General features: G+C 39.4%; 1 protein-coding gene across 2 annotated transcripts in view; it reads left to right on the top strand.

Annotated features, from left to right (window-relative positions):
• Positions 1-23963, top strand: part of tln1 (talin 1) — a 63349-nt gene that overhangs the window by 25943 nt on the left and 13443 nt on the right. The window contains exons 4-40 of one of the 2 annotated variants that reach the window (XM_083568065.1): positions 1031-1128; positions 2027-2156; positions 2321-2473; positions 2592-2734; positions 3069-3196; positions 3776-3836; positions 4300-4404; positions 4505-4660; positions 5940-6041; positions 6750-6826; positions 7138-7318; positions 7602-7715; positions 7922-8030; positions 8242-8450; positions 8536-8634; positions 8727-8786; positions 10336-10503; positions 10661-10955; positions 11338-11504; positions 11648-11776; positions 13096-13209; positions 13476-13589; positions 13716-13850; positions 14000-14128; positions 15024-15126; positions 15569-15777; positions 15980-16099; positions 17340-17537; positions 17633-17772; positions 18879-18972; positions 19396-19485; positions 19609-19731; positions 21482-21625; positions 22293-22454; positions 22614-22754; positions 22986-23167; positions 23713-23845. In XM_083568065.1, coding sequence (XP_083424191.1) covers positions 1031-1128; positions 2027-2156; positions 2321-2473; positions 2592-2734; positions 3069-3196; positions 3776-3836; positions 4300-4404; positions 4505-4660; positions 5940-6041; positions 6750-6826; positions 7138-7318; positions 7602-7715; positions 7922-8030; positions 8242-8450; positions 8536-8634; positions 8727-8786; positions 10336-10503; positions 10661-10955; positions 11338-11504; positions 11648-11776; positions 13096-13209; positions 13476-13589; positions 13716-13850; positions 14000-14128; positions 15024-15126; positions 15569-15777; positions 15980-16099; positions 17340-17537; positions 17633-17772; positions 18879-18972; positions 19396-19485; positions 19609-19731; positions 21482-21625; positions 22293-22454; positions 22614-22754; positions 22986-23167; positions 23713-23845 — 5015 coding nt within the window. The remainder of the gene's footprint in view (positions 1-1030; positions 1129-2026; positions 2157-2320; positions 2474-2591; positions 2735-3068; positions 3197-3775; positions 3837-4299; positions 4405-4504; positions 4661-5939; positions 6042-6749; positions 6827-7137; positions 7319-7601; positions 7716-7921; positions 8031-8241; positions 8451-8535; positions 8635-8726; positions 8787-10335; positions 10504-10660; positions 10956-11337; positions 11505-11647; positions 11777-13095; positions 13210-13475; positions 13590-13715; positions 13851-13999; positions 14129-15023; positions 15127-15568; positions 15778-15979; positions 16100-17339; positions 17538-17632; positions 17773-18878; positions 18973-19395; positions 19486-19608; positions 19732-21481; positions 21626-22292; positions 22455-22613; positions 22755-22985; positions 23168-23712; positions 23846-23963) is intronic. The other variant, XM_083568066.1, reaches the window with a different exon arrangement.

Raw genomic sequence — 23963 nt, 5'->3', positions numbered from 1 at the left:
TGTGTGTGTGTGTGTGTGTGTGATTTAGGAAATTATGTTTGTTATGGAGGAATGTACAGAAATTGCATTAAATCTGGTGCAATTTGGTTAATTCCCAGTTTATTCCAATATATTCCCATTAATTCTAATTGAAGTTTCCAGTAGTAAAAATTCCTGGAATTTTAAAACCCCAACATAGACTCCTTTTTATGGCTCTTGTAATCTAACCTTGTTACGTTCTCCCCATTTATTAGCTTTTACCCTTGTGATCCAGGCTCATGACTATTACAGACAGACAGACAGACAGACAGACAGACAGACAGACAGACAGACAGATTGATTTATGAGATTGCTCAGAACGACTTATTCGTCTTGGTTGTTTTCAAAGTGAGGCCTCAGATCAGCATGCTTGAGCTTGTATTCATGGAACCTCTGGTCCATTAATCTCTGTTACTCTTGAACACAACTTGATTCCACCCTTTTGCCACCAGCCTTTACAAAAGCTCCTCCCATACGAGGAAAAAAAAAATTTAAGGTAACTTTCTGCCAAAACCTAAAAATATCATTGAATATAAAAATGCAACTTCAGAGGTTTTTTTTTTCCTCAAACAAAGCTGCTCTCCAATCAGGGTGTGACCAGCTTTCGGTCTTACATAATAACTTCCCTCTGGATGTGGTTTTTGTCATTCTTGTTAAACCTGTGAGTAATTTTCCACTTTGAGGGCCTGTTTTTGGACAACGTCAACTAATATGGGATGTTCACCATCTTGAATAACAGATGACAAACCGGGTGGAAAGAAATCTCAGCCATCCTCTGTGATCATCAAGAACGTTCATAAGCCAATACAAGAGCAACATTTATAGTGTGATTTCCTTAATAAAAAAAAATTCTGGTTGTTACTGTGCTCTGTACAAGTTAAGAGTTTAAGAGATGTACATGTTTTTTTATTAATAAATTTAGTCCTGGCTTAAATAAATCTGGTTGACTCATTTGGACTGCCTTTTTTTGCATCAGTAGTATAAGCGCTGACTTTGTTCCTTCCTGCTCTAGCCAACGACTACGGCCTGTTCCTCTCAGACGAGGACCCAAAGAAAGGCATTTGGCTGGAAGCCGGAAAAGCTCTGGACTACTACATGTTGAGGAATGGGGTGAGTCACTCATTCTGAGGCAGGAATGTCGACTTGCCACCACATGTTTCCTCATGTAGAGGAAGTACTCTACAGAAACACGGGATTACGATTAGTCCAGTCAGTGCACACATACTTACGCTCGCCCACCTATTATTTCACTCCTATTAATCCATCTTTCACGTTTCACGAAGCAGCTTGCGGTCATATCGCATGTTGTTGCCGCGGCGATAGATGGAGTTAATTAGCAAAGTTGGCTCTCAAAGCAGCAAGAGGGGTCGGGCAAGCGTTAACACGAAAGTCTGCTTTTGCAAGTTAGCAAGTGGTTGAAATCTGCAAACTTCCACTTTCATGTCTCAACACAGTGCATATGTAAAACCTTCTTTTCTTATTGCTGCACTCTGTTTTTTGATTATGATCACAAGTTTTGGGTTCACCAAATCTACTATGTTATTGGTGAAATTAATTTAGCTAATTAGTTTTTAGTTTTTTTAATTATCCATATAAATAGTTTTTTTTTTTTATTTCTAATTGAAAGAGATATTCATCAACTCTTCACATTAATATTCAATAATGAATTCACTCAGGAAAGACTAATGGTCATTTCTAGCAGTTATGAAGCAGTACATGAAATGCACTTTTGTGCATTAACTGCTGCTAAAAAAGTGGTTGCATCATTATTACACATCAGGCAAACATGATTCATGAACCGAACGCAGTAGGAATCTATTCCACTTAATTGATTGCACTTCCTAACCCACGCCTGTTGGCTGTAGTGTTGCTCAAAGTAGAGAATGAAATCATTTTCATCACCATTTTAGTCAATTTAGCGCTGTTGCATTAATGACTGTTATAGAAGAGAACAGCAATTTGTACTACTTTTGCGTTTTTATTTGAATTATTATTTTTTTTACTGCAGGACACACTCGAATACAAGAAGAAACAGAGGCCACTCAAAATCCGCATGTTGGACGGGACAGTGAAAACCGTAATGGTCGATGACTCCAAAATCGTTACTGATTTGCTCATGACCATCTGTGCCAGAATAGGTAACATTAGTAAAAAATTTAAATCAGGCCTGGTGTGTGTCCATGAACCACAGCTAACAAAGTCGAGTCTGTTATTGTTCAGTTTGTATTTGGGTGAATGTCCAATTTTGACTCTAATTTTCCATTTTTGTTGGACTGGGGTGTGTCGATTTAAAAACCTTTAGGCATAACAAACCACGACGAATACTCCCTTGTGCGAGATATTGGCGAGGAGAAGAAGGAGGAGACCACAGGGACGCTAAAGAGAGACAAAACCCTCCTGAGGGATGACAAAAAGATGGAGAAACTCAAGCAGAAGCTCCACACCGATGATGAATGTATGATCTGAATCATTTGACACGTTTTTAAACACTTGAAAATTGAACATGGCACCACACTGTTAATGGAAACTCTGTGATGTTATTTTTCTGACTTTGCGCTGCGTTACGTGTGCAGTGAACTGGCTGGACCACGGGCGAACACTGCGTGAGCAGGGGGTGGAAGAGACCGAGATGCTGCTCCTCAGGCGGAAGTTCTTTTACTCTGACCAGAATGTAGACTCCAGAGACCCAGTTCAGCTCAACCTGCTGTATGTACAGGTATGAAATCTAGCTCGACAAAGGTAAAAAAAAAAATGTTTTGCTCACCACTTTGCACTTTATGTACTTTTAATAATGACTTTTCTATATCGCTGTACTTGAGAGTGCTAGAATTAGTAGTGTATCTTTCCTTGTCTTAATATCGAATAGAGTCTCTAAAACTCTACCCACAGCTAACAGAGCATCTGATGCATATCTTACATATTGAGCTGACTTCTGTTTTGGATCTTGGGGTAAAAGTTACACTTTTAGGAGACCAACAGTAACCAAATGATGTAGATGTCATCACATTTACATTCATATATATATATAAAATTATAATATTTCTCTCCAGGCACGAGACGACATTCTGAATGGCTCTCACCCTGTCTCATTCGACAAAGCTTGCGAGTTTGCTGGTTATCAGTGTCAGATCCAGTTTGGTGACCACAACGAGTCCAAACATAAACCAGGATTCCTTGAGTGAGTTGTACCCCCTTTTATTTTTTATTTTATTATTTTTTTGCTTGTTCAGTTAAATTTTTGTATCTCATATATATTGAAAGTCAAATCAAAGTATTTGAGAATACTAATAAATCTGAGCCATTCATCAGTTTTTTTTTCCCCTGCATAATAATACATGTTTAAACCTTATTTAAGCAATTAACCCATGCCTTAGTGTTTATAGCATTGCAAGCTCCTGTCTATATAAATGAGTTATTGCAACCTTATAATTCCAGCAGGAATCTGAGATCCTCAAAATAGATCTTACTAGTTTTTCCTCGCTCCAGATCAAAGTTGAGGTAGTTGCTTCCAAGTTGCTCTTTCCTTGAATTTCAGATCTGTGGACACGTTTACAAGGTTGCTAAGAACTTACTTGTTTAAACTTGCCTTCTTTTAAATTGTTTGCTATGTTTGTTTGTTTTTTGTGTATGTTTCTTAATTGTTTTTTTTTTTTATATATTGGATACAAAGCACTTTTTGACACTTTCTCTAGAAAGTTGCTATAGAAATAAAGTACATACTCACTCAAACGAAAACACGTTCTTCATTCCCTTCTAGTCTGAAAGAGTTTTTACCCAAAGAGTATGTGAAGAACAAAGGGGAGAAGAAGATTTTCCAGGTAAGGGGTTTGAGTTTAGTATGCTGACGTAGGTTTAGAGGTTATCATGGGGGCAAACATAAAAGTGTGCAGCAGGGATTTGTCTTCTGGTGGTGGCTGTGCTTTCTGGTCCAGCTATGGATGAAAGCACAGACTGAAAACATACGAGGTAAACCGGGTCAGATTAAAAACACTTTCAGCAGCATCTTGCCCCAAAACATTTATTTAAATGGCGTCTATATAGGGTTTTATTAGGAAAGATGAAAGCAGTAAAAGCCTGAGGCTGCAAATGCACTTTTATAACTAGACTGATAAATGTGTATTAATCTCTTACCACTGGATTGGTGTAATATTTGGATATATTCTGGTGTGTTCAAAACTCTCCAAGGGCATTTTGGCTACTATGAAGTAACCAATCATCCTGGCTGATTCTGACCGATACTGAAGTATGTTGAATGTTAAATGTTTTCTCTCCACCATCCAGGCACACAAGAACTACCAAAATATGACCGAGATTGAAGCCAAAGTCAGCTACGTCAAACTGGCCCGCTCTCTCAAAACCTACGGAGTGTCTTTCTTTTTAGTGAAGGTAAATTATTATTATTTTTTTTATTATTAATGCCCAACAACAGCGTTTTAACAACAGGAATAGTTGTTGATTATTCGCTGAATGTGTCTCCAACCTGCAGGAAAAAATGAAAGGAAAAAACAAGCTGGTTCCTCGCCTGCTGGGTATCACCAAAGAGTGTGTGATGAGGGTGGATGAGAAGACCAAGGAGGTGATACAAGAGTGGAGTCTGACCAATATTAAGCGCTGGGCTGCCTCTCCTAAAAGCTTCACCCTGGTAAGTTCGTCGAGTTTAATTTTAAATTTTTATTAATATAGAAACCTTTAATATTTATTTAATATAAATTTACATATAAATCGAATTATATTTCGCTTACGTGTTCTGAGACATCTCTAATTGCATAATTAGTCTATCAAAAATTATTCTGATATACAAAAAAACGGAATATATCGTTTCATTCCCAAATGTCAGTATAACAATGTAAGTGTGACTAGATTTATTTTGCAAACGGAGCAAAATTCGCTGATCAAAACCGTAATAATCACAACAATAATAATAAACTAGAGCCTCCAGGTTCATATCATCGATATCCATGAAAGCACGATTCCCTGCGAAGGACCTTTTTTTGTTTTTTCTCTTTCTATCTTTTTATTTCCTTTTAACGTCATGAAGGGATGAAGAAGCTTTGTGCATGTCGGGTTCTATTTTCATTTTTGAACGTCTGGGGAAATAGTCAGGAAACTATTTCCTGGCAAATGACCAAAGAGCTGGAAGCTGGCTTTAGAATCTGAACCGGGAATGAAACGCACTTGGCATCAAGACTGCGGCCAGCTCCTAATCTTTCCCAAGCAGCGTCACAGTGTTGAAAAGAAGCCACCCGTGGACAGACTGTGGGTTATTCTTTCAAGGTTTTCCTTGCTTTTTTTTTGGTTTCAGTTAATGTCGTACAAGTTTTTTTTACAATTGTAATGCAGTCCGTATTTTGGTGGAAGCCTTTATACAAAAAAGAAAGTTATTCAGTACACATTTGATGTCTTCTAAATGATAATGATGTTCATGATATATTATACACTGACCAGGCATACCATTGGCATTATAACATTGAGTGGTGAAGTGAAGAACACTGATCATCTGCTTAGCATGCACCTGTTAGTAGGTGGATATATTTATTAGGCAGCAAGTGAATATTTTGTCCTCAAAGTTGACGTGTAAGAAACAGGAAAAATGGGCGAGCGTAAAGATTGAGCGAGTTTGACAAATTGTGACGTCTAGACGTCTGGGTCAGAGCGTCTCCAAAACTGCAGCTCTTGTGGGATGTTCCTGGTTTGCAGTAGTCAGTATCTATCGAATCAAGTGCTCTAAGGAAGGAACAGTGTTAAATCGGCGACAGGGTCGTGTGCGGCTGAGGCTCATTTTTAATGCTAGACGGGTGGCGACTGTTTTGGCAGCAAAAAAGGACGATTAAGAATAATTTCTCACATTTAATTTGATTACGTATGTTCTTAAACTAATTTGTTCGCAGCCTAACGACCTGTAAATGCTGTCATTTTTGTAGGACTTTGGAGATTATCAGGATGGGTACTACTCAGTCCAGACCACTGAAGGAGAACAGATTGCACAGCTCATTGCTGGATACATCGACATCATCCTCAAAAAGGTAACTGGCCCTTTATGCGAAGTTTTACGGAAGTTTTGTTGGCAAGGCTTTTTTTTTTTTTCCACCAAATGAGCTGTGATACTGAGTTTTGTCACTTTCACCAGTCATTGTACCTTCAATACAAATTTTTATTTTGTTTTTTCATCTTGCCCAGGTAATATGCAAGCCAAGTTACTAAAACTAAAAATAGGGCAGACGATCGATTTTGTCAGATACAATTATTTCATTCTCATCCTGACTAATGCCTGTGTTTAACATTGAGTCTATTCGAGGACAAAACATATTCAGCAGTGAATTGACCAAACTTTGTCACTTTCTATTGGATTTATGGGATTTAACATTAAAGTTTAAACAGTAGAGTCATTTTTAACATTAAAACTAATTTAGTTCTAACTCTAGTTCGCTGTGTAAACAACTGCTACTAACTTAAGGAACACTAACTTACTGTAATAAAGACCCCATTGTCTTTTAACAGACCTGTCGGTTTTTCAGTTTGATCCACACACCTTTTTTGCATTGATTGTGTAGCATGTTTGTGTGAAGATACTGCCTGCAGTTTACAGAAGACTGTTGTGGAATTCCACAACAAGCCTCAATGCTTGACCTTTGTGAAGCGAACAGCTTGGCAACAAAGTGCCCCCTTCAGGCTCCTGTGATATGTGACATGGCAAATCTCACAGGAACTAACTGTGTGAACTTTGTGCACAGAAAAAGAGCAAAGACCACTTTGGATTGGAGGGAGATGAGGAGTCGACAATGCTGGAGGATTCAGTTTCACCTAAAAAGTAAGCACAGAGGTTCAGGCTATCAGTATACTGCTTTGTGGGACAGCTACTATTAATTTTGTTTTTAGCTGATAGAAGGTTTTTTTGTTTTGTTTTGTTTTGACTGAATAGCTGGGGGTTTTTTTTCCTCAAAATGTTGTAATCGTATTTAGTCAAATATAGAGGATTTTATTTTTTAATGTCTTTTTTTCATCCTAATAAATTAGTTTTCCCCAACCTATGTATTTTATTATTTGCATAATACTAAATTTACATCATTTTTTAATCCCATGATTACAAACTATCTTGTGTCTTGTGTTCTTTGCTTACAGGTCGACAGTGCTACAGCAGCAGTTTAACAAGGTGGCGAGGGTAGAGACTGGCTCTGTGGCCCTGCCTGTCATTATGAGGCCAGGTGCGGGAGGTCCAGAGAACTTCCAGATGGGCTCCATGCCCCAGGCCAAGCAGCAAATCACCATTGGCCAAATGCACACAGGGCACATGCCACCACTGGTGAGCTCTACAGCTGGATATTACCACTGCAGGATATGATGAGAGTGTTTTTAACCAAAATAATGAACACAGATTGTTGGTTGACTCAGGAATATTGGCCAAATGCATAAATTAGGATTTCTATTTTCATACACATCATTATACATAATTATATATCTTGTTATTATTAGTTTTTGCAGTTCAAAAGCACAGTAAGTTTTATTGACCAAGTGGATTGCGTCTGTTTAACATTTGAACACGATTAACTAAATAAACAAAATCTGAAAAGCCTCTCTTGTTGTAGACCTCCGCTCAGCAGGCACTGACAGGCACCATTAACTCCAGTATGCAGGCGGTGCAGGCGGCTCAGGCTTCTTTAACTGACTTTGACAGCCTACCACCTCTGGGCACCGATGCGGTGAGATGCGTGTTTTTTTTTTTTTTTTTTTTTTTTATTATATATATATATATATATATATATATATATATATATATATATATATATATATATATATATATATATATACTAAACCAAACCATGTATGCAATAAAGCTTATTTGTTATATGCATCTTGTAGTAATCATATGTCCTACTGCTGTGTTTTTGTTTTTTTTGCTTGCAAGGCCTCTCAAGCCTGGAGGAAGAACAAGATGGATGAGTCCAAACATGAAATCCATTCTCAGGTGGATGCTATTACTGCAGGAACAGCATCTATGGTTAACCTTACTGCAGGTGAGTTCACATGCATGCATACCTGCATGCTTTGGTTGCAAACAGGATTTATTTAGTGCAACGTTATTTAAAAATAAACCTGGTTTGTAACTATGATCCTCACACAAATAGGACATTTGAAATATCAGCACTGTACCCAGAGATTGTTTGAAATGCTTTTATACTGTACAAATCATCAACACACACTTAGAACATGCGTTCTGTCTTATAGGAGACCCAGCAGAGACGGATTATACAGCTGTGGGTTGCGCGGTAACCACTATCTCCTCCAACCTGACTGAAATGTCCAAGGGTGTAAAGTTGCTGGCGGCGCTGATGGAGGATGAGGGTGGAAATGGACAGCAGCTCCTGGGTGCCGCCCGTAACCTGGCCTGTGCCGTGTCAGACATGTTGAAGACCGCTCAACCTTCCAGCGCTGAGGTAACACGCAAACTGAATCCCACTGCCGAAACACACAGGCATTTTATCAACACATGCAATTTGAACACGATTGTGTCCTTCACAGCCTCGCCAGAACCTCCTACAGGCCGCAGGTAACGTGGGCCAGACCAGTGGAGAGCTGCTGCAGCAGATAGGAGAAAGTGACGCTGACCAACAGTTCCAGGTGGGATATCTAATTACATGCATGCATCAGATTCAAAACCATCAAAATAATTAAATTTAATCTGAATTTTCTTTGTCATGACGTTTAACCAGTCCTTAGGCCGAGGATCATTCAGACACACAAGACGGATTCATCATTATAGTCAAATGCTGGTAACAAAAAAACGCCTTCAGAAGACGAGTAATTCATTTTCACCAGCCAATCGTACTAATTCTTTCACATCACATTTAGTAAACTCTAGTTGGAGAACACATTTAATCATAATGTGGGCTTTACAATGCATTACTTCACTCACCAATTTAGAGAACTTCTTCGTTTCGAGATTCATTTTCAGCTTGAAGATTTAATCAAAACTGGAACCTAAGTCTTTCTGTGAAATGACACATTTGAAGTAAGGTTGCACAATATATTTGTGGTTAATCATTGTTACAACATTGGACAAAGATTGCCATCTCTGAGCGCTTGGTTTTTTTGTTTAATTTTTTTTACGAAACATTTCACAATCGGTTGGTGCGAGCGCTTCGGAAAATAGCGCCATTGGGGGAATCCGATTGTAAAAATAAAATTGGATTACAATAATTACACTGAATAGCTGTATAATGTTCCAGTATTGTGCAGCCCTACTTAAAATATTATTATTTGAGCCTCCAGCCTCCTCTTTATAATTGTTGGGTGAAAACATCTGGTGTTGGGTCTGACTAATTGTATAGTGTATGTAATCTGCTCACAAATATTTGTACTGTCTATAAGATTAATTATGATTATTGTAGAAAAATGTATGGGTGACTAGTCTTCAGAAACGGTTTTTACATTTGGTGATTATTTATTTAGATTAGATATTGAGGAGTGACTTTTTTGAGGTAAAAGTAGAATTCTAGCAAGAGTCCTACTGCCATGTTGCTGCAAAGTGTCTGGATTTAATTACCAAAGTGCACCTCAATATTTATATAAGACTGTTTTTTTTTTTTATTATTATTATTATTTTTATTATTGGTATTATTTTTATTATTGGTATTAAATATTGAATATTTCATTAGAATTCTATGTTTTTGGATCTAATTTAACTAAAATAGTCTTATAATGTATTTAGTTAATATTTTAACACGTTTTTCCTCATTCGCCAGCAGACTTTACTGCCCTACTTTGATATTATGGCTTTTAAATCTATATTGAATATCTGGAAAACTCCCAGCTCCCAGCTGTGACTTTTAAACATAACCCCCCCTGACATGCCACTTTATCTATTGTGGTCACAGACTGTCACCCTTATGGAAAGAATTCCAAGTATTCAGTGGTCATTCCACTCTTGGATTCTCCGTTCATTTCAGGACCTCAGTTTTACGTTACAGTAACAAACATATGCTGTTTGGTGTATCAGTCAGTGAAGTCAGATTATTTGTATTCTGCTTTAGAGTTTGTACGCAGTTTGTCGGATATAAAAATCTGAATCACTTGTCTGGATAATATGCACGTTGTACTTTAAAGTATAGATGGTTGATTTAATTGGCACTGCTTAGAAGGTCTTTTGTTAAGCATCTATCAATATTTCACAATTCGGTTAATTTGCATTCACAAATTTAATCATAATCTTGTCAATCTTGCACATCAGTCACAGAAATCCAATTTGAACTCAAGTCTGAATCAGTGGTGCCTGTAAGACGTAGTAAAAAAATACAATAAAACACGTGAACGTTTTTGCAGGACATGCTTATGAAGCTGGCTAAAGCTGTGGCTACAGCAGCTGCAACTCTGGTACTAAAGGCGAAGAACGTGGCTCAGAAGACCGAAGATTCTGCCCAGCAAAACCGGGTTATCGCGGCTGCCACACAGTGCGCCCTTTCCACCTCTCAGCTGGTGGCATGCACGCGGGTAAGTGGTAAAAAAAGCACAAGCAGACGACGTATACCATATTTCTATCTCCTCACTGCTCTTATTTTATGGTTTTGGTTTGTGTGCAGTTATGGTTCAGCCACATTTTTTCCATAAGACTCACTGATTTAATCATATGCTTCTGTGTAAAATCCAGGTGGTGGCTCCTACAATCAGTTCTCCAGTATGTCAGGAGCAGCTGATAGAGGCAGGGAAGCTGGTGGCTAAATCGGTTGAAGGTTGCGTGGATGCATCACAGGGGGCTACCAACGACGAGCAGCTGCTAAAGCAAGTGGGCGTGGCCGCCACAGGTGTCACCCAGGCGCTTAACGAACTGCTGCAGCACATTAAGCAGTATGCCAGCGGAGGCCAACCAATCGGACGCCACGGAGAAGCCACCGACCGCATCCTGGATGTAACCGAGAACATCTTCAGCTCCATGGGAGACGCAGGTTTGGCAAAAGGAGATGACGGTTGTGTTCTGAATTCTGAAAAAATTAAATAAAAACAGTTAAAAATTTGTGGTTGTTTTACAACCAATTTATCATTTCTGAGAAAACACTGATTTGTTTGTTATTAAAGTCAGGTACTGATGTAGGTGAGGTGAGGAGGCCTCGGGTGCAGTCAGACTTCGTATTAATCACAAAGGTGTTAAATACGGTTGAGGTCAGAGCTCTATAGCAGGAGATCTTTCACTAAAAACCATGCAAAGCATATCTTGATAGAGTTTACCTTGTGCACAGGGGTAGTCAGGTGTCCCAATACTTAAGTAAAAAGTTTTTATGCTGCTTGTACTAGTAAATCCCAATCTCTCACTCTCTCTGGTTTTTAAAGGTGAGATGGTGCGACAGGCTCGGATCCTGGCTCAGGCCACCTCCGACCTGGTCAACGCCATTAAAGCGGACGCCGAGGGAGAAACAGACCTGGAGAACTCTCGTAAACTGCTCTCCGCCGCGAAGCTTTTAGCCGATGCCACTGCCAAGATGGTGGAGGCTGCCAAGGTGCGTGATTCGAGATAAGCGCTCCGTTTTTTACGAATGTGGAGGAGACGTTTTCTTGCCGAATCGCAGTTAACGAAAGAACGACGTCTAAATCCGTTCCGTAACCCTAACAAGTGCGGCTGTCTGTATGTGCACTAACGCAGGGTGCTGCCGCGAATCCAGACAGCGAGGAGCAGCAGCAGAAGTTACGCGAGGCCGCCGAGGGCCTGCGTATGGCCACCAATGCCGCAGCACAGAATGCAATCAAAAAGAGACTGGTCAACAAGCTGGAGGTGAGGATAGCCAAACTAAAACCAAACTAAAAGTCAGGAATTTGTAAAAAAAAAAAGATCATTTCGGATCTCACTATGATTCAACATATTAGGAGGTGGTAGCTTAGTATTTAAGGCATTGGACTACGTGGTACATAAATTGTTCAAAAAGGATTCTGTGGGGATTCTGTCTTCAAAGGCGTGATTGGACTTTCACATAGGCTCATACTGAAAGCAGTGCAAACGTTTCTCAACGCAAACACTGTAAGATAATAACTTTATTAACCATGAACAAAATTGGGTTTTTAATGTCTGTAGAGATTTCTGCTTACTATCTTTAGATTGTTGTTTTATTCATGACATGCTGTTTATAACTGGTCAGAAAGTGTTTGGGAGCAGAGGAGCCAAGCAAATAAGAGTGTGTGCGCTCTAGCGTGTGAAAAAGCAAAAGGTGCATGTGATCTCAAATATTCAAAACAAGAAAACACTGCTGTTGTAATTGGACATGCTGGGAGTTCTGTGTAGATGTTGTCAGGAATAGTTCAATTCCCTGGAGATTGTTTGAACAGCGGAACGAATCCCACATGAGGATGCTGCATTTTGTTTTTAAAATTCAACGACCCGAGGGCAGTGTTTAGATCGATTTTGGCACCAAAAAAAAAAATTAGAATGGATTGTTACGTCCATGTGTAATTTGGGTAATTGGAGCAGTATTACACCAATACTTGTTTGGAATCTATAAAATAAGTATTAAAAACTCCACTAATCTTTAATGAAAGGTTTCAAAGGCATGAATGAACTTGTGATTTCTTGACCTTCTCAATGACTTTAAGCACAATTTTATCTGTAGCTGTGATTGTGTGTGCCTCTGCCTTCACTATTTATTTGCACTCTTAATAAAATTCAAATTCAATTTGTCACACATTCATACAGACTGACATATAGCGAATCGCTTTTTACGACTGTCCAACTTGTAAACATGAAAGAAATACAATAAAGTAAAAAAAAAATAAAAGTAATGTAAAATAAAATAAGTATAAAAGTATATTAAAATATAATCCGAGTATGAATTTTATTTATATATATATATACACACACTAGCAGAAAAAGAATATAAATGTATGTACATACATGAATTAACAGAAGGGATGGGTGGATTTGTATGACAGAAGTACAGGTTAAAGTGACTCAGTATGATGTAATTGTCATTAAAGTGTCCTAGTGCTTATGTAAAAAGCTACAGTAATCAATGATTGTAGAACCTACTCTCAATGTCTCCAGCATGTCTGGTGTGAGGTTTTAAATAGTTCTCTCTCTAACCAAGCAACCGTTTCCTGCAGAACGCTGCAAAACAGGCCGCTGCAGCCGCAACTCAGACCATAGCTGCCGCCCAGCACGCTGCCTCTTCAAATAAGAACCCAGCTGCACAGCAACAACTCGTACAGAGCTGCAAGGTACGTTCGTGGGGGAAACCGCTCACTTCCTGTTCGTTGTAGGATCATGTCGCGGTCAAGGTATCTAGCAAATATTCATACAGGGATTTCTGAGTGCATTTACTACGTGCATATACCACAAAATAATAGGAGAATAGTGTAGAATAACACACTTTAAGGTTATTTCAGTTTGCATAATCAACTTCTTAGATGTGTTTTATTGCATGCTTTATTGTGCATTTGCAGCATCTACAATTTTTCCCTGATGTCTTTTTGATGATTGACAGGTGGTGGCAGAACAGATCCCTCAGCTGGTACAGGGAGTGAGAGGCAGCCAGGCACAACCTGACAGTCCCAGCGCTCAGCTTGCTCTAATTGGAGCTAGCCAGAACTTCGTGCAGGTTCTTTTGCCCAGCTCTCTTTTTTCAGCACCCTATCTTTAATTTGAAGAAACGATTTTTTTTATTTTATTTATTTATTTATTTATTTTTTGCTCATTACTCTTTCTTAATTTTTTCCATTGTCAGCCCGGAACTAAGATGGTGACTGCAGCCAAGGCTACAGTTCCCACTATTAGTGATCAGGCCTCTGCCATGCAGTTGAGCCAGTGCGCCAAAAACCTAGCTAATGCATTGGCTGAACTCCGCACAGCTGTTCAAAAGGTAATGCTAATTAACGTGTATTTGTCTATACAGTAAGTTGCATTGTTCGCTTTTACGAAGGGTGTTTATAGTTCCAGTTTTATTTTCTTTGGTCGATCTTAACGAAGCTCAAATGTGAAAATCTAACCTGAACACCCCAAACCCCCCAGGCTCAGGAGGCATGCGGTCCTCTGGAGATTGATAACGCTCTGAATGCAGTGAGAGGATTAGAGAAAGACATGCAGGAGGCTAAAGTCGCTGCAGCCGAAGGGAAACTCAGACCTCTTCCCGGAGAGACGGTAACATTCATGTTCTCCCCGTTTTAGATTTCACACACCAATACAATACAATACCTGTATAAATATAGAGCTTATTAAATTGATGACAGATCAGTTTTACACACCAAACTCCTAAGAAGTCACACCTTGTAATATTTTTCTTTTTTGTTTGCTTTCACGCGATCATAAAATTTTTTTCTCACCATAACAAAAATACTTAAGTTTTCTCCTCGTTATCACGAATTGCAGGATTTCCACGGGGTCTTAAATAGTCTTAAATTTAAACTGTAGGCCTTAAAAAGTCTTAAATTCCCTGCCCTGTTAAATAATTTCAAACAGGTCTTAATGAAAGCTGCAGAAACCGTGGACTTTTTTTTAGGACTTCCTTAGGTTCAAGAATTAAAAAAAATATTACAGAAAATGAAAGATGCTGCATGTTTCTGTTGTCACTTACAGGTTGTTATTCTGCCCTCAAGCCACAGAGCAACATTTGTCAAAGGCTCCCACGCTCTGTTGCCATTTTTTCACACATTTCCTGTCACATGGGCAGTGACTACACACACACACACACACAATCTCACACACACATACACAAGATGCAGACGTTGGAGGTTTTCCTCTCAGCTAGTTTCTGTTGAACGTGACGGTTTATCAGTGCAGCGGTGTTCTGGAAAACAATGATCAAGTCTGCACTATTGTTGAGAAATCACTGTATACTTTAACGTTTATATTTAATTTAATACTCACATTTATGAATAGACTCATGAAAAGCTCAAAACCTGCTCACTCTCAGTCTGGAGGGTTCACGGTGCAAATGTGATTGAAATTCACCTAATAACAGTCTTTTATTTTGTGTGTGTGTGTGTGTGTGTGTGTGTGTGTGTGTGTGTGTGTGTGTGTGTGTGTGTGTAATCAGCTGGAGAAGTGCTCTCAGGACCTGGGCTCCAACACCAAAGCAGTGAGCTCCGCTATTGCCCAGCTACTAAGTGAAGCTACGCAGGGCAATGAGAATTATACTGGTAAGGGTATAAGCTCATGTGCAGTTCCTCTCAAATATAAGCTCAAATCACTCAATCATTGTTGGATCCTGAATAGTCCACCGAAGGCAAGTTCTGTGCTCATTCCGAGAGTGTATTCTGTGTTAATAAATTATCTCAACTACAGCACCCCCTACCTGTGGTGAAAAAAAGTGTAACTAACGTGATGTAAGTCAATTGAAAAAATTTAATTGTAACTTATTGTAATTACACAAATGCAGGATCATCATGCAGCACCATGCAGTTTATCAAGGTCATGTTGTGGTATTAGGATAAAAAAAATTGTTCCATAAATCTGGAATTGTTGATATAATATTGTATCATTAATAATAATTTTTTTATATTTTTTATAACAACACCAAATAATGTATTATTCAACATCAAAATATTACATTGCTTATAATTTCTGTATGCTCCTTCTCAGGCATGGCGGCACGGGATGCGGCCCAGGCTCTCCGCTCTCTCGCATCTGCAGCCCGCGGAGTAGCCGCCAGCACAGAAGACCGGCAGTCATGCAACGCCGTATTGGACTGTGCAGGAGACGTCCTCGACAAATCTGGCAACCTCATCGAAGAAACCAAAAGAGCCATCGCCAAACCTGGAGATCCTGAGAGTCAACAGCGATTGGCTCAGGTTAGACACGCAATGCTTTCGTTGCAGTTCTGGAGCAGAGCTGGTTTATATTTAGGAGCACGATTTTCCTTTAATTGCTGATGTCAGACTTTTGAAAAGATAAATGTTTTGTTTTTCAAGCAATCTATGATTAGTGTTCTATTAGCAGTTTTGTCAGAGCAGATGATAATTGCTGGTGTGTGTGTGATGTGCATTCATTCAGGTGGCCAAAGCTGTGTCTCAGGCTTTGAACCGCTGTGTTAACTCCCTTCCCGGACAGAGAGATGTGGATAATGCGATTAGGACTGTGGGAGAGGCCAGCAAAAAGCTCCTTTCTGACCAGGTGAGCACGCACCTACTGTACGTCAGGGGTCCCCAAACAATGGGCCGTGGGTCGTTCGTTGCCGGGCCACAGAGAAAAGAAATACTAATTTAATTTATTTTTTTAATCCAATCCTATTGACTTTCAAATTTGCAGGGTGTTTTCATAAAAAAAAAAACTTTTCAGTCGCATTTATTTTTCTACACTAGGATTAAAGCTTTTATATTATGGTAAGCTGTTACATTTGTGTTATATATCTAATGCTATTAATGCAAAACTTACATTTAAGTTATGCAAGTTATTTAGCATAGATTTTCCAGTAAAGCAGGGTTCCCACTTAATGTATGCAAGATGGCAACCATGTGTTGATGTAGTGCGATTTTACACATTCAAGCAAATAAACATAAAGCATTATTCTTTAATAAAATAAATTGTAATAGAAAGTTGAGATCAGTGGTTGGGCTTTGAGCATGGCCCGTAGCCCCTGACCTGCTCAGTTGTATAAATAAGAATTCGTTCTGGATAAGCACGTCTGCCAAATGACAAATGTAATGGCAGTATGTAATGCAAATGTCATGCAACAGGCTGAACACGAAGTATAGTACATAAGTATAAAAGGCTCCAACTATAATAATAACTATAATTACTGTTACGATACTTTATTGATTTTCCAGGTTTTTTTTTTTTTTTCTTTTTAGATTATTTCCATTTTTAATCACAGTGCATTTCAAACACCTCTACCTGAAACTTGGTTGCAGACTATTTAACCAGATTTACAAACTTTATCAATACTTTTATGTGCATCTTTAAAAAAAAAATTTAAACACAACGATCTCATCAATGGCAGAACTTTTTTACCAAGAAAATAACGGTGCTTGTGGGTGTCTGCTGCTGCACGGAAACAAGTGAGCGTTCCAGACAAGCTGGCATAAGCATTTCCTGGTTAACATGGCAGTCTGCCATGTGCCAGTAGTGACTTTTAATCCTCCAGACGTTCATACGGTACACTTGTGAGTATTTGAGCCGTGCGGTCACTGCTTTGGCTCACATCATCACACTTCAAGAATAAAGCAGGCTCAAGGCTGTATAGGCTGTATGTTTAATCGAAAGATGATCTGTTGTAGATAAAGTCACAGGGTGAAAAAATCTGAGGTTTAACAGAATGCACTATACACTACAGAACCCATTTATTAGGATAAATGTGGTGTGAGTTTCAGCATGTTTATCTATAACGCTCCCTTCACCCTCTTTCACTTTTCAGTTCCCAGCTAGTGGAAAGACCTTCCAGGAAGCTCAAGCAAACCTGAACCAGGCAGCTGCAGGCCTCAACCAGTCAGCCAACGAGCTGGTACAGGCGTCACGTGGCACCACACAGGACCTAACCAAGGCAACAGGCAAGTTCGGCCAAGACTTCAGCCACTTCCTGGAGGCCGGGATGGACATGGCTGGTCAATCTCAGGTAGATGGATGTTTTTGTTGTTGTTGTTGTTGTTGTTTTTTCAAGTTTGATTGCAGTATATTTCCTAGATGAGTGAATTGCTTTTCTTTGTGCAGTCTAAAGAAGATCAGACTCAGGTGGTGACCAACCTGAAGACCATTTCTATGTCATCCAGCAAACTGCTGTTGGCTGCAAAGGCTTTGTCTACTGACCCCAATTCTCCCAACCTGAAGAACCAGTTGGCTGCTGCTGCACGGTTAGAACCTCACACATTATTTCTGCTTTTCAATCTTTTATTCTGGTTCCATTTAGAAAAAACTGAGGGATAAGATTCTGTTTCAGTCAAGTGCAGGGTTCCTACGCATTTTGGAAAAGAGCGGTCTGGATTTGTATGGGCAGAAAAAAGAACACAGAGTATTGAAAAGTATCTGTGTTTCCATACTATTGCACTTTTCACTTTTCTTAAATATAAAATAAAGAATTTGTTAAATATATATAATATATATTTTGTAGAAAACGAAGGCTCCTTCTATGCTAATCCGTTTAAATTACAAAACGGCGTTCTTCGTCTAAAAAAATCTTTGTGTCCACACTTTTTTATTTTCAGTCCTATCCCCAAAGTTGCTGATTAGAAATCAATCAGTGTTTGAGTCATTAATATCATTCGATTAATAGATCAGTGCTGAGAGTCACATTAGAGTCTTTTCACGTCTGTTGATTAAACAAAGAGTCTTGTGACAAAAATTATTATAGGAACATTATAGCTGTAATAAATCATTGGATACTCAAGTACATTTGAATGCAAATAAAGTGAAAGTGCAAATAAAGAGGGCATTTTTACTGAAGTAATAATTCCAAGTACATGGTTTGTTTACTTCATCCACCACTGAGTGTTATAGGTTGAAAGACAAAGTTTGTAGGTCCGCATTTGTCTCCAGCAGAGCTCTGTACATGTCTTGAATGATCAGTATTGTTTTGCAATATATGAAGTGTTACAGTGTGCAAGTTTTGTCTTGTTGAAAGAAAAAGGGTACAATTATGTAATGCGTGTGAGTGGGTATGACTGGCCTGTCAGAGCCAGAATTACCGAACTCCTATATTGCCACTCAAGAGCTGAGCTTAGTCACACAGAGAGAGGGAGAGTGAGCTGGAAACGAGTGCGTGGTAACGTGTGTGTGTGTGTGTGTGTGTGGGCGGACTGTGTTTCTATACTCCCATATCTTTTCCTCTCCCCAATCGCTGTGTTTTCCTCATCGCTATGTCTTTAACTCTCCCTCCTTCTCCCACACATTCCCTCTCTCCCTCATCTCTCTCTCTCTCTCTCTACATCTCTTCTTGTTCTTTCTCTGGTGGTTTTAACAGTGCCGTGACTGACAGCATCAACCAGCTGATCACCATGTGTACACAGCAAGCACCAGGTCAGAAGGAATGTGACAACGCACTGAGGGAGCTGGAGGTATTTCTCTCATTTTCACATCTTGTGTTCTTTTTTTTTTCTGATTTCTTTGTAGATGAGAGTAGATGAGATTTGCAGTGTGAGGTTGAAAAAAGTTGTGGTCATTATTTTAGATATATATTTTGTATATACAACATTTGCATTTAATGTTTTACTAATTGGAAGTGAATAGTGACGTCATTGTATAGTGATTGAATCTGCAGCACAAACCAATCAGGCAGCAATGCAAAAATATTCTGACCAACCCAGTTTAGTTTATCATTAGCTTGTGTTACACACTAAACCTTAAGTGTGTGTGTGTGTGTGTGTGTGTGTGTGTGTGTGTGTGTGTGTGTGTGTGTGTGTGTGTGTGTGTGTGTGTGTGTGTGTGTGTGTGTGTGTGTGTGTGTGTGTGTGTGTGTGTGTGTGTGTGTGTGTGTGTAGACGGTGCGGGGCATGCTGGAGAACCCAACAGAGGCAGTGAATGACTTGGGATATTTCGACTGCATCGACAGCGTGATGGAGAACTCCAAGGTGCACGGCGAATCCTCCCACTTCCTGACTTGTTTTCCCTGCATGTCATCTCAAGTCTGTAAGCAACACAGACCATGAAGTATTTTTAGCCATGAATGTGACATCGTGTTGTTTGGTGTGCAGGTTTTGGGTGAAGCGATGGCAGGCATCTCCCACAACGCAAAGAACAGTAACCTGCTCGAGTTTGGAGACGCGGTCGGCTCTGCCTCCAAAGCCTTGTGTGGCCTCACTGAAGCGGCTGCTCAGGTAAACGAGCATCACTGTTTTTTTGTACATCTATATACTGTATTTTCTTAGTTTTTTTTTTTTTTTTTTTTTTACTTCCCTGGATTATCCTAACGTGTTTCCTTAACCTAATTAAACCGGTTCAGAGAGAAGTGTGTCAGTCTCCTGGTATTTCACACATCTGGATTTGGGAGAAGGGGTGCAAATGAGAAAAAAACAGCCATTTGCATTTCATTTGTCTGTTCTTTCTTAGTTTTTACTGTTCTTTTTATGCACAAGTGATGCACAAGTACATTCTACTCACTTTTGTTATGAATACCCGTGTGTTTGTAATATACTCACGCACAGATAAATAAGGGTTTACGTGGTGGTCCTGAAAAGCACAGGTGGGCATGCTCATAGGCTGGTAATGTTAGTTAGTTGATTTTATACGGAGTGGATTAGAGAGTTCTATAGGATTGGATCGCGTTGGGTTTGAGCAGATATAGTATAGAGTATAGCTAATTTGTTTAATGAAGGAGAGCGTACTTGTTAGTTGTTTTGAAATGACCTGCGCGTTTTTTTCCTCACTAAGCCACTGTTTGCTGCATCGTTTGTTTGCCGCTGCGGGCTGTCAGCAATAAACTCGTCATGCTGAGTTTTATTTTTGAGTTGTGTTTAGTGTAGGAAGACACAGTAGTAGCTCCTACTCATTCTTTTCATCCCTTAGAGCACAGTTAGAAGTTGCATCAATTGCCATTGTTTCCATATTTTATATTTATAGATAACGGGTTCATCTGGGTTACTGATCAGAAGGTTGGAGGTTTAAGCCCCAGTATTGCCAATCTGCCACTCTTGGGCCCTTTAGCAAGGCCCTTGACGCTCTTTGCTTTCTAACATTGCAATTTACAATTGGCTTACATCCTGTATATATTACCTGGTTTTGGCTACTGGTGATTGAGTATTGTATTGTATTGATACCTGAAGCTTCTTGCATGCACAGTGCATGCAGGTCCTGTGTATTTTTGTACACATTAAAAAAAATTTCATAAACATCAACTCCGAGATGAGTATATGACATATATCATTAGGGAGAGACGAGGCAGAAATGGGGCTCAAAAGGGATTTAAATGCACCATTGGAGACCAAAAAATAATAAAACCCACAATCCTCTTTTGTGTCGTTTTTTGTTTTTTTTGTTTTGTTTTGTTCTTTTCTTTTTTTCTTTTCCTGCCACCCGACTGCTCACACTCACAGAGTGGAAGTTCATAATGGCTTTGATGATGATGATGAGTCATGTTTAAAGGCTCCCTGTTTCTCTGTGCTGCTATATAAGTGTTCACTCTGCCTTTGTGGTTCAGCATTTCACACTCTTATTGCGACATTTGATTTCTAGTAGAACAATAATGAGGAAAGTCATTTGGAAAAGCTTGGGTGCGAGTTGTTGCCAAGGCAGATGGTGAGAGAAGCTGAACTGGATGATGTGGTTCTTCTAGTGAGAACAAAACTAAGCCTGTTGAAACTAAAAATGTTTTTCGGACTGTAGAAAAAGTCAAAGAAGTGTTGTTTTTTTTTTTTTCTGCCACCTGACTGCACACACACAAAGTGGAAGTTCATAATGGAAATTTTTTTTTTTTCCTATTTATCCCTGATTTGAACCTTTCGATATACATATGAACTGAGAATTTTACACACCTGCTATAAATCTGTTTAATAACAGATATGGGGGTCAAGACTTTCTGGAATCAAGTTAAAATCCCTAAGTTTACATGCAAATCTCTCTCTCTTACAGGGTGCGTATCTGGTGGGTGTCTCTGACCCGAACAGCCATGCTGGACAGAAGGGTTTGGTGGATCCGACTCAGTTTGCCAAAGCCAAACAATCCATTCAGATGGCCTGTCAGAACCTGGTGGACCCTGCCTGCACACAGTCCCAGGTATCATTCATTCAACACACATTTGCTCAGCTTTATTTTGAAAGGAAGTGATTAGCCTTTTTATGCATGCTGTTACTCTGTGACGCATCCCTCTATAGATTTCGAAGCTGTAAATCATCTCGCATTTGGGGTTTTATTCCCACGCGCACACACATGACTATTAGGCAAAGAAAGATTAGTGTCACTCAAAGTGACACTAAAATTCCAAATGCTGATGTAATTTTTTGCAATCCTGTTACCTGACACAGGGACATATTGTGTACTGGTGGTTCATTTCTCCATGTACTAGTAAAATCTGCTATCTTGCTTCTTTTTTTTTTTCTATACATGTTCTTGCCTTTCCCTTGCGTCAGTGAGGCAAATTAGTTTTTGATCTCACTACAAGACAAGTACTTATTTATTTTATATTTTCAACAATCAATAGGAAAGTCTTTGTTTTTTCAGCAAAGCTAGCAGAATGAATATGAATTTTGACAATAAATACAAGACAGTTTTGCCTACCATCATTCATTGCATTGAATTTTTTTAATTTTCTACATTTTGTTTTTGTTTTGTTTTTGGGGGGTATTTATTATTAGTGTTTGCTTAAAAAAAAAGTCATCATCAAAAGGTCAAATCTGTCAGCAGACTTTTCCGACGTTTATTTCACACCTCTGCATTTCCCAAGGTCCTCTCCGCTGCCACGATTGTTGCCAAACACACCTCCGCCCTGTGCAATGCCTGCCGCCTCGCCTCCTCCAAAACATCAAACCCTGTTGCTAAGCGACAGTTTGTCCAGAGTGCCAAAGAAGTGGCAAACAGCACCGCTAACCTTGTCAAGTCAATCAAAGTAAGTGGTTCACCTCAATGCAGCGTCACAAGCAGGTAGTTTTGGGATCAGATGGGATTCAACTGTTTGAGGTGTAAGAAAGGAGCATTTATACACTGTGAATATGACCGTGTGTGTGTGTGTGTGTGTGTGTGTGTGTGTGTGTGTGTGTGTGCCCAGGCCTTGGATGGAGCCTTTAACCAGGAGAACAGGCATAAGTGTAAGGCCTCCACAGGGCCGCTGATTGAGGCTGTGGATAATCTCACTGCCTTTGCTTCCAACCCAGAATTTGCCAGTGTGCCTGCACAGATCAGCCCAGAGGTACAACTTTTTTCTATTATGATTACAAACACTTGTATCTAATACTCAAGGAGACATTTGTGTTGTCAGTTTTGTATGTAGTCCAGTAAACCCTAATGATTAAGGATTAATTATTTAATATAATCATATCAAGTAAACTTAGGAGTAACATTGCTATAAGCTGGGCCTTTTATTACACTAATAATTCAAATGATTTTGTGTGTTTGTCTGTGTGTGTCCACTTGAACGTAGGGTCTGGCTGCCATGGAGCCCATTGTGGCTGCAGCTAAAACTATGCTGGAGAGCTCAACAGGTATGATCCAGACTGCACGCTCACTGGCCGTGAATCCCAAAGATCCGCCCAAGTGGTCCGTGCTGGCTGGTCACTCCAGGACTGTGTCTGACTCCATCAAGAAGCTCATCACCAACATGAGGTACTGCCATCCTTTACCAGGGTTAAATTATAGGCCTTAAAAAAGTCTTTAATTCGCTGTTCTCGGTCTTAAATCATTATAAACAGGCCTTAGTTTTCCAATGTTCATGTAACGCTTTCTCTAATGCTTTTTGAAATGCTCCCTCGGCACTTTAGAATGTTTTTGTTAGTGGTGGTGAAGTTTTTTCTTTCGCTAGTACAAATATAATTCGGCGTATCGCGACTACAAATGACGCCGAAATGCAACAGCCAATCAGCTTTCTGTTATTGTTGCAAATCTCTCTTGGTTTGTACCAGAGACGAAAAAACGGATTTTATTTTTCAGCTATCTGAAGTAAAAGTAAAGTAGACTCAATGTAGTCGTGTCCTAAAAATGTCTGCGGTTTTTGCTTCAACTTTTTTGACTTAACTTTCAGATATGTAACAGTATGTAAGTTTAGATGCTCTCAGTATCTGCCCACACTCTTTACTGGCTGTTGCCTAACCGCTGTCAGTTTGAAACTTCTCGAGTTCAGTGCTGATGCTCTGCATGTTCCATGCTTACAGAGACAATGCTCCAGGTCAAAGAGAGTGTGACGAGGCCATCGAGGTTCTCAATAACTGCATCCGTGAAGTGGATCAGGCTTCTCTTGCTGCCATTAGCCAACAACTCTCACCCAGAGATGACCTCTCCCATGAGGTGTGTATCAACCTTACTGAATACACACAGAACTGTGTATGTATATATATATATATATATATTTATTATAGTTGGAGAGAGAGAACAAGCATGAATTCATTTAAACTCTTCATAGTCT

The sequence above is a fragment of the Silurus aristotelis genome (assembly GCF_946808225.1).
Source record: "Silurus aristotelis genome assembly, chromosome: 18".
NCBI lineage: Eukaryota > Metazoa > Chordata > Actinopteri > Siluriformes > Siluridae > Silurus > Silurus aristotelis.
Note: the sequence above shows the minus strand (reverse complement) of the source record. Positions and strands in the feature narration are given on the sequence as shown.